We start from the raw sequence: 13,253 nt of genomic DNA, 5'->3' as shown, positions 1-13,253 counted from the left end.
AATGTTTAAAAAAGATCCCAATATTGTAAAAAAAAAAAAAAAAAAAAAAAAAGAGCTCATACTAAAAAAAGCACAATATTGTGCTTTTGTACATAACAGCAATGCATATAAATCACCTACAATCTCTAATAACAAGCTCGAAGCACTTGCAAGCACACATTTATTGCTTCACAAGCAAATTAGATTCCCCTTCATCTGACAATTAGCATATATTTTAAACATAGAAGGCCAAAACATCCCTAATGAAAATTAAATCGCACTAATAAACTAGCCACTAGACGGTGCTAGAACTGCACAAATGGAAATCAACCTGACTTTGTTAACAGATGTGTTCCTTTTAAATATTGTGAACACGACGAAGGCGATATTGTGGCAGTTTTGATATCACGATATTGCCCTTATCGTTACATCCCTACTAGCTAAGAAAATGAGGAAAAGAAAGATTTAGACATGTGTTAAGCCTTTAAACTAAGCTAAAGGTGCCTTTTAGTATTTTATAATGTAAGATAATCATTTCACTCAAAGAAAGGTAACGTAGCATGCTAGCTAGAGGGGAAAAACAATTGGTTTAGATCATTGACAGATTGTATAACTTGATTTATGCCTTGCTTAACCCAAGTAATGACTTGAGGTTTTAACAAAATAACTTACTGATTCTTCTGATTTGCACACATGTGACAACAACCAAGCTTCTTTTAGTCATCACTTCAACACATAGTTTGTGTTGCGCTTCGATGTTTTCGCACTTGTGTGTTCAGGGAATTTTATGTTAGCGAGAGATACGTAAGGCTTTTCAAAGCCGTATTCACCCCCCGAGGGTAAAACATGCTAGCCGGTGCGCCTGTGAAGTGAACGCAGCACTTGAAACACAATCCGCTATAAAAACAAACGCACACTACTTTGCACGCTTGCTCGTAGGAGGATCCCTGAAGCACTGCCGCATTGGCTTTTGAACAAAGTTTGCGCAGTTGATGCGTTCCCGTGGCACGCCACACTGCTGTCACCAGTGCGTTTTGATGTCTGTGAAGAGGACATTGAAATATTCACCACTTGTTTGGGGCGCTATTAACATGAAATGTGTTAGTGGCTTTGATTTTTCTCCCTTAGGAGGGCTTCCTTGCTCACACAGCCTCGTTTGCACCCATCGCCGTTACATACTGCTTGTCAATTTTGAGTCAGGCAACAAATGACCTCATAAAAATGGTTTGAATCAATATGAACGATAGCTCTACTCTACACTAATATATTCATAGTGTGCCTGACATTAATAACTGGCTTTAATCAGCGTTTCACAGATAAGGGAAATTACTCTTTTTGTTTTAACCACTTTTTTTTTTTTTTTTTTTTTTTAACATCGCCACATTGTAGGTACTTGATTTCTTTTTTTATGTTTAGTATCTATGACCATTCAAGGCTTTATCAAACATTTATGAGAACGGATTCTCTCCTGGGTGTTCGTAGACAGCAGAGTAAAACAAAAATAATTAATTTAGTAGACACAAAACAGCCTTTGAGTACACAAATGCTGGAGTACCTGGACAAAAGAATAACGTTTTGAACATATTTACATTTTCGTGTATTATAAGGTCAAATGTCATAACAATTGGACCTGAACTATGTAAGGCTATGTAAGGGTTAAAAAGGTGATTAGAGTCATTAGCGAGTGTCAAGAGTTGATTTTTATGGCCCTATGAAGTGAAAGCTGCCCTGAGGAGGTTTTCTTTGTTGGCTTTGTTGGCTTCCTCTCCTCACATGGTTTCAACCTTCATCCTTCCTTTGGTAACTAGAACCACCAAGTACTACCTAAAAACAAACAAACAAATAAATACACTACTTTTCCTTAAAATACGCTGTTACAATTCTTCCAAGTCACCTACCTGACTTTGCAGATGTCTAAGTAGTTTTAAGAATGCGGGCAGAGTTGGAACATATGTGTTGTCTCATACAGTTGATGTCATAGAAGCCTGGTAACCATGGCTAGCGGCTGTTTTGATCCCCTTTGCAAGCGTTCTCCTCCAACGTTGTTCATGTTTCGGATTCCGGCAGCGGCTTAGCGCGTGAGTGAGAACATTTACGAGCAAAGGGTAAGCATACATCATTTTTGCCGACAGCCTACGGAGGAATTTCACTTGAATCCTCCAGTTCTGCTTATTTAACTGAATGTTTTCGGGAACGGAATGTGGAGAGCGTCCAATTTGCAATCTTAAGATCTGAGGAGACACGCCCCGGGGTTGCAGGGAGAACCTGCTGGAAAAAGTGAAAACGGACGACCATGGGCCGGATCTAGTCTGCTATTTTGCACTTTTGTGCAGCCCACCTGAACAGATTTAAGTGTCTCGTTTTGATAGTTCTTGCTAAATGGATTAGTTTTATTCATTTTGGCAGAAAATATGCACTGAAATTAAAATTTTATAAGTATTTATATGCACCCAAACCATCCTTAAAGAAAATAATTACTTTTCATTGACTTATTTTATTTGTTTTTATTCTGTTTAATTATGTCATCATTAGCAAATGGTTGTAAAAAGGAAGTCAACCCCCAAAAAAGTTTTTTTTCCACAACAATATGTTCTATGCAGCCCCACTAGTCTAAATATGGTATTCTGGTTGATATTTTGTGAGTGGAATATGAGTTAAGCAGGAAAATCCAATCGTTTTTATCCATCTCAGGGGGCGGCCATTTTGCTGTCAACTGAAGATGACATCATTGTTGCTCAGAGTAACTGTGATGTCATCTTAAGTCAACAGCAAGTGGCAAAATGGTCACTTAAGATGACATCACAGTTACTCTGAGCAACATTGATGTCATCTTCAGTCGACAGCAGGTGGCAAAATGGCCGCCCCCTGAGAAAGAGAAAAACGAATAATTAGAATGTCATGTTTGGACTAGTGAGATTACATATAACATATTGTCAAGAAATGTTTAAGGTTGACTTCCACTTTAAAGTGGTTAAAGACTGGAACGGATTAATTGCATTTCCATTCATTTCAATGGGGAAAGTTAATTTGAGTTATTTAGGCCACCATGTAGCTCCGCCCTGTGAAAAAAAATGAATTTGAAACCACTGTCAGAAGGTCTTCCCAAACGTAAATACCACTTCCACAGTTTCAGCCCCGACTGGTGTTTCTGCTTAATCGCCTCCGAATGAACCAGAAGCTCGTTTTCCCACTGTAAGTGGCACACGCATTAATTAGCGGCTATAGCACGGAACAGCATTGACAAATGAGCGCTGCGATTAGATACGAACGGCTCTTGACAAGAACGCTTGTACCGTCGACTCTGAAACAGATCAATATAACACACGCGCGCTCGTGTCGCGTGCCAGGCGACTGATGTGTCGACACGCGATAAAATGAGCTGCTGAATGGCAGCGTGTCAACAGCCAACAAACAACAAATAAGCAGGGTGCCACTTTGGCTTTTTTACTTGGAAGTTTCCACCTGTCCATTCATTTTCTATAGTGCTTGTTCACAATAGGGTGGCAGGTGAGCTGGAGTCCATTTGGGTTGAGAGCAACTGCCAACCAATCACAAGGCACAGTGTAAACAAACCCACATTCAAACTAGGAGTGGTCCAGGACTGGACATTTCCAAGAGGATTTAGTTGCTGGTATCACTGGATTACCGGGAAACTTTGTGCAGAAGATACTTGATGAAAACTCTTGTGAGAGATTTCTGATCATTTGTTACATTCCTTGTGAGAACACTTCAGTCAGGCCTGATACGTCAACCTCGAGAAGTGTTGCAATACTTCACCGTGCACCTGGCACTCGAGATTTACTCATAAATCCCTCGATTCTGCGCATCCTCACTTCAGCCTCTGATCTGATGCTCGGAGTGCGTCTCTCGATCCCCGAAAACAGCGGCTCGGCCGACAGTACGCTCGGCACGGGCGTCTGTAAGACGCGTGGGCTGATCCGAGCGCGAGCAAGCCGCCCGCGGGAATCAAAGCGCCGTTTGAAAAGGCGGAGAAAACGCGTCTCGACTTGAGGCCTGTGAAGGCTTCCTATAACTGGAGCGAGCTGAACACTTGCAACTTTGTGGGAACAATTCGGGCAAAGACCTTTTCTGTTTCTGGCGCGCAAAGAAAGCTCCATGATAGCAATAGAACGAGGTCTATCAAAGATATTTTGGGATGGTCTACGGTGCAGACTTAGTTCACAAAAGAACATAAATAAATAGCCCCACCACACTCCAACATCTTGTAAAAAGATGGGATGATGTGGGAACAGTTTTAAGGAACGGCCTTTTCTGTTCCAAGTGCACGTTGCGGAACAAGTCCATATTTTCTTCCATTTTCACTTCCTGTAGGTGGAACGGCCCAATACTTTTGTCACCATAGTGCATCTCTAACCATTGGGGTTCAGCTGAAGGTAAATATCTGTTGTATATTTTCAGACCATGTCTTCGCTTCCCTGTATTTATCTCTTTGTAACCAAAATGGGGAATATCCCAAATGACTGTGATTTATTCAGGCACGTATCCAAATTCTCTGCAGCTTAGTGGCAAATCCTGACCTTGAAAGGAATTTATCGTCTGGATGCAAAGAACTGTTTCACTTCTTGACCGAGAACTGGAGAAAAAAGGAGATGCGCTGTGAAAATCAGACGTTTCTTTTAGGTAAAAAACAACAACAACAAAAAACGTACCTAGTTAGTCAGTCAGTCCATCTATTAACAGATAGTTCAGTTAGTTATTTAGTTAGCTCAACAGTTGCAGTTACGTCTTTTGAAAGATCAATGGTTATTTTGTTAGCCCAATAGATTGATAATTATTTCGTTAAATCTGACTAACTGACTAATGATCATTTGTTTGTTCAATTGTTGATATTCAACGGTATTGCCTGGATGCAAAGATGTTTCTCACTTTTTGATAAAGAAACCAGGCTGTGAAAATTTGACTTTCGTGAGTTACTTAGTTCTAAAGATCAATAAGTTTATTTCATTAAATCAACAGTTGCAGTTACTTATTTAATTACATTGATAGATTTAATAGATTTATAGATTTAGTAGAACATATAGATTTCATGAGCTTGATAGATTAGATTAAATAGTTTGTTCGTCAATTCATTGGTTTATTCGTTCGTTAGCTAGTTTGCTGTTTAATTATTATATAATTAGTTAAGTGCATTGGTTCGTTCCTTCATTTGATGTTTGGTTGGTCAGTTAGTCAGATATGTGGTTGCTCAATAAATCGATTTAATGAGTTATTTTGTTAGACCTGAGTGATAAGCGGTTCATAAAATGGATAGAATGATGTTCGATTGATACATAGAGCAAATGCTTAGCTTAAAAGGTATTATGTGGTTGCAAAGAAGTGTCTTGCTTCTTAACCGGGAGCGTCGACAAAAAAGAAAAAAGTACTAGGCTGTGAAAATGAGACTTTTTCATCAGGTAACCAAATAAAAGGATGGGGAATAAAGAAGCCAGGATGGGACAATGAACTTCCACCGTGGGTTGAAATGTGACATGAAAAGTGAATCGATGGTGATGAAATGCGAGGCCAATGAAGAAAGATCAGCGCGTTAGGCACATTCGAAAGGGATTGAGTCCATTTATGGAAGTCCCTCCCAGTTCACAGAGCGGGCTTTTCAGAGAGGCCATTAAGGCCGGAGATAGTCGCTCTGATAATGGAGATCAATTGAAACTCAATCTCACAAGAACTTGTACGGCTTCTTGGGCGATTAGCAGATGTGGGCCAGTCGCCGTGGCAACAGCAGGACTCTGAAGCAGAAGGCTCAAAGTTTGACAAACAGTAGCGGTCTGGTAAATAACGCCGTAAACAAACAAACCCGTCCAGGACTCGTAGCACTTGACCTTCTCAGAAAGTAGAAGTATGTCCTGGGGGTGTGGCAGATCATGCCGCTGAAGCTAAATGCCTCTTTTTGGATTCAGGGGAAGCACCTCTGACTAGGCACTGGTGGAACAGAAACTTAATAAGGCTGTGTTTCTGTGTTCTGTCACCAAAAATATGACACAAATCATGGCTGGCAGGATGTTGTGTTGGTTCATGTGTTATAGTTAAGTTAGTTCGTTCATAGGTTGGGCGACGAATGAGCGAATGAGTTGGTTGGTTGGTTGGTTGGTTGGTTGGCTGGTTGGTTGGTTGGTTGGTTGGTTGGTTAAAGTTCAATAGTTTGTTCAGTTAGTTCTTTTGTAGGCTTAATAGATAGTTCAGTAGATTTTGTATATATATATATATATATATATATATATATATATATATATATATATATATATATATATATATATATATATATATATATATATATATATATAAATTCCTGTGTAAATAGAGATAGATAGATAGATAGATAGATAGATAGATAGATAGATAGATCTGAATCTACAATATGTTAGATATAGATTAACTATCTATCTATCTATCTAATCATCCATCCATCTTCTTCGAAAGCAGATTAAGGAATTCCCACTTATTTTGAGTCCTGATGGTTTAGATACAGTCCAGGAAGTGATCTACTAGATACCAAACGTAAACTCTGGGATTTTTTTTTATTTATTTATTATTTTTTTTTAGGGAGTTTGGCCTTGGAAGAGGTTTGTGCTCTAATGGGTAACAATCTAGTTTATCTTTCTCAATGCAGAATTTTTTCCGAACTAAAGGTCTCGATCGTGACACAAGCCACCACGTTGGGGCGTTTGATTTGTCTCTTGTTAGAACTCAACGCCTCTTCATGTGGCCTCATGTGAAAGGCAAGGGTAGCGCAGCCACACCCTTTCTATTGTTTTGTATGTTGAAATCAAAGCCACCCTTGACTCTTTTGAAGAGAATACAAATCCTCCTTACAGTATAGCAGTGCCCCCACACCACCACCTTCTTCTCGTGAGCGGTAAAGAAATTCAGCTGGATTACACGCGACCGTGTCTTTTCCGCCTTGCACTTGAAAGGGAATCCGTGATATTGTTAAATATTAATCGTGAATACATTAGCGGGCTGGCTGGCAGTGCCTTTCACGCTTCTTTACGGTGGTAAATTTTAATCAAAACACCATTTGATAATGTTATGTAACGACACAACATCTTGCGCGCGCGTGTGTGTGTACCCTGTTGGCTGCTTGCACAAGGATTTACATCCAATCCCCCGGCGTGTCACTTTTTCTGTGATGCTTGGCTCAAAGTTGAAATTTGGGAAGGAGAAGCGGTGAAGTTGTCATGGATGGGGGAAAAAAATCCCTTGAACCTCTCTGATCCTGAACTGGAAGCAGTTTTTTTTGTTTTTTTGTTTTTAAGATATATACTCTGTGCACAAAAGTTTGCATGCATGTTTCACCTATAGGAAGTATATCCGCCTAAAGGGGGCATATTGTGGAAGATTCACTTGAATTGCCTGTACAGTGAACCCATGTAAAATAAATAAATAAATAAATAGATATCTGGTATTACCCCTTGCACAGACGGTAAACACATTTAAACTAAACACACTTAGAAACATATTGCTACCACAAGTAAACAAATTGGAAGCACAAGTGTAATTCTGCGGCTTGGTTATCAAGTGCTGCCTCCATGAGTGAAAACACAATCAATACTGTGTTTTTCGGCGCTTGTTTGTGTTTTAGACTCGGGGCACAAAAAGTTAGTCGTCATGAGATCGAAAGTCGTACTTGGCAGTGGCCCCAACAGTTTAGGGGACAGGGTGAGCCGTGGCTCGTTGACGTTAGACAGGACAGGGAAGTTTGTGCATCTTCAATCATTGTTGCTGGCACAAACAAAGAAGAGTTTTACAACTACTGGAAACAATTTTGAAAACATTAGTCGTTTTTTTTCCACACAAAACATCTGTTTGAGGCTTGACACCATTTTTCAGTTTTCAATTCACAATGTCTCTGTGTGTCGCCATAAACAAGGTGATAAGAATGACAAAAAAAAAAAAAGTGGGGACGTGTGAATCTAAGTGCTGTCAGCCGCTTCCGGAGGGACTTTCATCAAGTTGTGTACATCGTCGAGCATTTGAAGTGAAACACAAAAGCAACACGAAACAAGGCAGCAAGAAGGTGCACTTCCACACACCTTCCCGGGAGGCTCGGGGGCCCTTTTGAGGCTTTGCTTCTCGCTCATTACAGGGAAACCTTTTGAATTTATGAAGAAAATCCGCCAGCAAGGTCTTCCCTACACACCTTGACTTGTGATTACAGTAATCCTCAGCAAATTTGTGGTTCACTATTCACAAATTCACCCCAAAGACAAAAGAGAATTCAAGATTGTATAACAAAACATTCAAATAAACCGTCTATCCATTCATCAATTTTCCTAACCGTTTACTCCTCACAAGGGTCGCGGGTGTGCTGGAGCCTATCCCAGCTGGCTTTGGGAAGTAGGAGAGGTATACCCAGAAACTGTTGCCAGCCAATCGCAGGGCACACAGAGACAAACAACCATCCACACTCACAATCACACCTATCCCAATCAACCTGCCATGCATGTCTTTGGAATGTGGGAGGAGACCGGAGTACCCGGAGAAGACCCACGCAGGCACGGGGAGAACATGCAAAGTCCACCCAGGAAGGCCGGAGCCTGGACTCGAAGTCCTCAGCACTGGGAGGCGGACGTGCTTACCACTCGCCACCGTGCCGCCCATAAACCATCTAATTACATGTAATGGAAGCCTGCTAGCTTAATGCTAGCATATAATGTGAAACACCACAAGTTAACAGAAATTAGCATCGATGTTACAGTAATTAAAATCCTACAAACAACTAGTATCTTTACACAAACTGAGCAACAACACACAAATACGGCATACTATAATACTCAGGCATTTACTGTATTTATACAATAGCTGTAGCTTAGTAGGAAACCTTTGCCTCTTCTTCTTCTTAATTACACTGCACGTCATCCAGTATAGCTCGGTGCTGTTCTGCATGTTGTGGCAAAATGTGGTACTGCACTGAAAGCATGCAGCTTCAGGTGTGTGTGTTTTTAAATCAAATAATCTGTAGGCATTTATTTTGAATGGTAATTTTGTAAAATCAATTTTGAATTCTATTAAACTGTTAATGGTTGTAATGTGTTTATGGTTTGAGCTAATTAATATAGGCAGTTATAAAGATTTCAGGGGGGTGTAAGTTTCGCTATTCGCGGCAGGGCTCCGTCCGTTTCCGCATACATTTTTCGCCCTTCCCGTGCATCACTAACCTGCTGTGGCCTCCTCTTGTTTTCTAGGCCTGCTCATCGGCTCCGGCTGTGCGCTCTATCCGCTCGGTTGGGACAGTGAGGAAGTGCAACAGACGTGCAGCAACGGCTCGGACCAGTTTCAGCTCGGTGAGATGATGCAATCACTGGAAAAAAAAGAAAAAATAAATAAAAGAAAAAGAAACACACATAAACGCATTTGTTTTGGTTTGGATTCTCCTCTGAAATTAAGTAAAAATCTTGTTCAAACAACACAAGGCGTTAATCTGTCACATTGGGTTCATTTCATTTCAACAACATAAGAGCTGATGAAAGAGCAGGATGAGAGCACAGTGAAGGATTATTCTGATATGCATGAAAGAAACAACTTTATTGCGTATTTTGAACCTAATGCAATAATGTTGTATTTCTGTAGTTATCACCAGTTGTGTTTTATATGATATAAAATAGTGAAACTAACTAGAATAAAAATATAATTTTGTAATTTGTCTTACTGTCTGGTGATGAGCTTTTTACAAATTATAATATTGCCTTAAAATGTTATTTAAAAAAAAAACTATATATATATATATATATATATATATATATATATATATATATATATATATATATATATATATATATATATATATATATATATATATATATATATATATATATATATATGAACAAATGTTGTAACTCATCCAATAAACACGTTCATTATGAAACTTCAAAAGTTAAATTTTAGCAAGCAAACAGACAGTGGCAATGTAGAGTGACGGAACTTGCTGGGTCACTTGTTGCTAGGCAGAATTCATGGGGCTCAAATTGAATCAAAATTGCCCTTTAGTCCAGTGACAAACTCTGCATAAATCAGCCACGCCCTCTTGGACGTTTGAATGCCATTTGAAGATTACCTTACTTTGTCTGTTACTGTCTGATCAGCTTTTTTTTTCTTTTCTTTTTTTTTTTAAATGCAATGTAATGAAAAGTATGTACTATAGGTTGGGTTTTGTTTTTATTATTAGATTCTATGTTAAAAGTACTTTAAAACCCTATAAAAAAAAAAAAATCATGATCAGTTCTTAACTTCAAAACTGACATTTCATTTCTCGTGAGAAATTATTCATCATAAAACTTTACAATTCAAATTGAATGTTAACTGTCTAGTAGACAAAACCAATTCATATCAACATAAATTGGTCACTTGTTGCTAGCCAGAATTCATGGGTGATTATTACTTCAGTATTTAAATTCAATTTGAAATGACAGCAAAAAAAAAGTGGTGCTCTCAAAATGGAGGAGAGATCTTGACCCTGTTATTTTTACAAAGGAGCAAACGAAAATTGCTATCAAAATACTTTGATACAACAAAAAAGTGCATACTGTCTATGTGTTAAGTGATGGCGAAACTGACACATCCAATTTTGTTACCAGGGTTGAAAATTTCACATATCTGACTAGCTTGTTAGCGCGCTGTCATGACAAGTGTTGTTTGTCGGGTGCAAAAAAAAAAAAAAAAAGCTTCAGGTGTTTATAACATAACCAAGGTCGGAAATAACTTCAGCAGCATTTTCATTTTTTTTTTCTTTTTTTTTTTTTTAACACCGTCACTCCACCGCTCGTTAGCACCGATGTTCACCTGCGGGAATTCCACACATTGCACGAATCAGATTCAGTTATTTATTAGTTTGCAGATGCTCGACATTCACAAAACTCATAGAAATAATGTTGTTGTTGTTTTTTAAATAACTTGCAAAAAAACGTCAACGAATGGTGAGTGGGAAACGGAGTGTACTTATTTAGATATTAATTTTCACAATACGTTTACAAAGCCGAATCAGGTTGTAGCCGACATCTATATGTTGAAAAGTTTTCCTTTATTTAGTTTAAAATAACTTACTTTCACATCTGAAATGTGTTAACGGGATTTCTTGTTCAACCAGAAATCCTGCAGTCAACCTTACAACTAATGGGTCAAGCGTTTTCTTTGCAGGTTCCTGCCAGATCGGCTGGGCCTATTACTGCACGGGCGCCGGAGCGGCGGGCGCCATGCTGCTGTGCACCTGGTTGTCGTGTTTCGCCGGCAAGAAGCAGAAGCAGTACCCGTACTGAGGGTGGGAGGAGCCAGGCCTCCCCGAGCGGTCCTAATGACACAGCGAGGGACAAACTGCAGGGACTCTTTCATACACATGCAACACTGCTCCAAAAAAATGTCAGGGATCCAGTGAACCCCGCATATTCGTACGTTCTTCTTAATTGTCTTTTTTTTTTTTTTCGGGGGTACCATCCTCTCAGGCTAAAGCCATGTGTAATTTAAAAATATTGCTTTGGTGTCATCTGGAGGCATTTTGGTGCGAAGGAGCTATGCTGAACTGAGGGGAAGGACTTCATTTAGTCAGGCCGTTGTCTTGTCTAATGGGAAAAAAGCGCTTTGCCGCCATCTTGTGGCATCTATCGGTATTATAAACCATTTTGAGTGGGCGCCGAATACTTGTGGTTGCCTCGTCTTTGCAGCGGGGAGGTGGTTCACTGAATTCATCTTTTAGGTGAAATCTCAGGATGGATTTGTTTTCGTCTAAACTTGGTTTCAATACTTTTTTGCGCAACTTGCTGTTCTCACAAAACAAGAAGGAACAGCAAAACTCCAAACAGGTCAGGATTTATGAACATTTTTCATGACTGTTCCAATCAAGTGTCAGTTTCTGTCTGGTATGAGCGATATGTATGGCCGCACAGGCCAGCATTTCATTTTCAAGGATTTTACTAATAATTTGAAGTGAGAAGTTACCGATGTCAAGAAAGCGTGAAGACACAAATAAGGTTTTAACTATTCACATAACTTGACTAAACGAAAAACAAAGAGAATGTATCGAGAATCACGATACGCCAAGCCCCGTTGGGCTGCAGAGATGCACAGAGAACAGTGAGTAATAATCCGGCGAACGCACACATTTCGTAGACATCTTATGTTGCCACCAAATCGATCCCATTGGTTGTGACTAGACATGTGAGTACCAGTACCGACATGGCATTATCTGATTGGCTGTTAACCCAGTAATTACAGTTCCTGACATCACCAAACATCATACTCCTGCATGACTCGAGTCATGACAGACATAAAGGCGGCTCATTGTTGGAGGAAGTGACCGATGCTGAGTAGTAAAACGGTACTTTTAGCTACGTTGAAGAAGAAGCTTTTTTGAGTGGGCGAATATCCATTGATGGATCAACTTCCTTATAGGTTATAGCACATTTTATAGGTTCATCCTGAAATTTCACTCAAAGATCAATCAATATTCCCAATTTTTGAGAGCAGTGTATAAACACTCACAGCTTTGAAAACCTTCTCTTAATGTGTGGACCAACCAGTTTGTAATGCTTTATTTAACAACTTCTCTTTCTCTTCCACCTGTTGATGTTTATGTGTCCTGTGATGAAGACTTAAGTAATAATAATAATAATAATGATCATAATATTGCCGACTTCATTGTAACGTGAAGTGTTCCAGTATCTTCATTGCCTTAAACAGCAACCCCTGAAATGCAATAATCCCCCCGACAAGCTTCTGCAGCCCCTCTCCCAAAAAAAAAAGAAGGATGCATACCTTATATGTTGTGTATGATAATGTATTTTTATCACAATCGCACGTTTTGTTTTGTATTCACGCCTCAAATTATTCTGTTTTTGTAAATAAATGTTTATGGAAAAACGTGTTGTGTTGCATTCTTTGTGGGAGCTCACATTCCAAAAAAGCTTTTTCCCATGACCTCCTGATCCTCTTCAGCACCCGTGGGAGAACCGCCCCCTCCTCTTTCCAATCGATAATGAGGATAAGGACAGGCGGCGCACTCGGAATAACTTTTATCGATGTGCCGGATCCTGCGACCTTCACTCCAATTGATTTGCCTTTTGATCAGCAGGATCCAGACGAAGCACCTTGGACCGCCACGCCGATTGACCCGCGTTCGTTCGGATTGTGTGATGCTCTCAGACTATTTTTAGACACGTGTCCACACTTCGGAGATCTCGGTGCAAAGTCAGCTCATTTACATCTGCTTAAGATGCGCGTTTCCTCACAATTCCCCCCCCCGACACAAATAATGCTGATCCCACCTTCAA

At 39.7% G+C, this 13,253-nt stretch overlaps 2 protein-coding genes across 4 annotated transcripts in view; one reads left to right on the top strand and one right to left on the bottom strand.

The window, feature by feature from the left end:
- The window catches only part of LOC144032956 (LHFPL tetraspan subfamily member 6 protein), a 55,816-nt gene extending 42,973 nt beyond the window's left edge, over window positions 1-12,843 (top strand). Inside the window, exons 3-4 of the mRNA XM_077540544.1 lie at window positions 9,180-9,278; window positions 11,128-12,843. Of these exons, the coding sequence (XP_077396670.1) occupies window positions 9,180-9,278; window positions 11,128-11,246 (218 nt within the window). The 3' untranslated portion in view covers window positions 11,247-12,843. The remainder of the gene's footprint in view (window positions 1-9,179; window positions 9,279-11,127) is intronic.
- Window positions 1-13,253, bottom strand: part of cog6 (component of oligomeric golgi complex 6) — a 113,176-nt gene that overhangs the window by 90,979 nt on the left and 8,944 nt on the right. For all 3 annotated transcript variants that reach the window (XM_077540538.1, XM_077540539.1, XM_077540540.1), the window contains exon 4: window positions 9,153-9,295. The gene's annotated coding sequence lies outside the window, so the exon portion shown is untranslated. The remainder of the gene's footprint in view (window positions 1-9,152; window positions 9,296-13,253) is intronic.

Source organism: Festucalex cinctus, chromosome 13 (genome assembly GCF_051991245.1).
Source record: "Festucalex cinctus isolate MCC-2025b chromosome 13, RoL_Fcin_1.0, whole genome shotgun sequence".
NCBI lineage: Eukaryota > Metazoa > Chordata > Actinopteri > Syngnathiformes > Syngnathidae > Festucalex > Festucalex cinctus.
The sequence above is the reverse complement of the archived record's forward strand: the minus strand, read 5'-3'. Positions and strand labels throughout refer to the sequence as shown.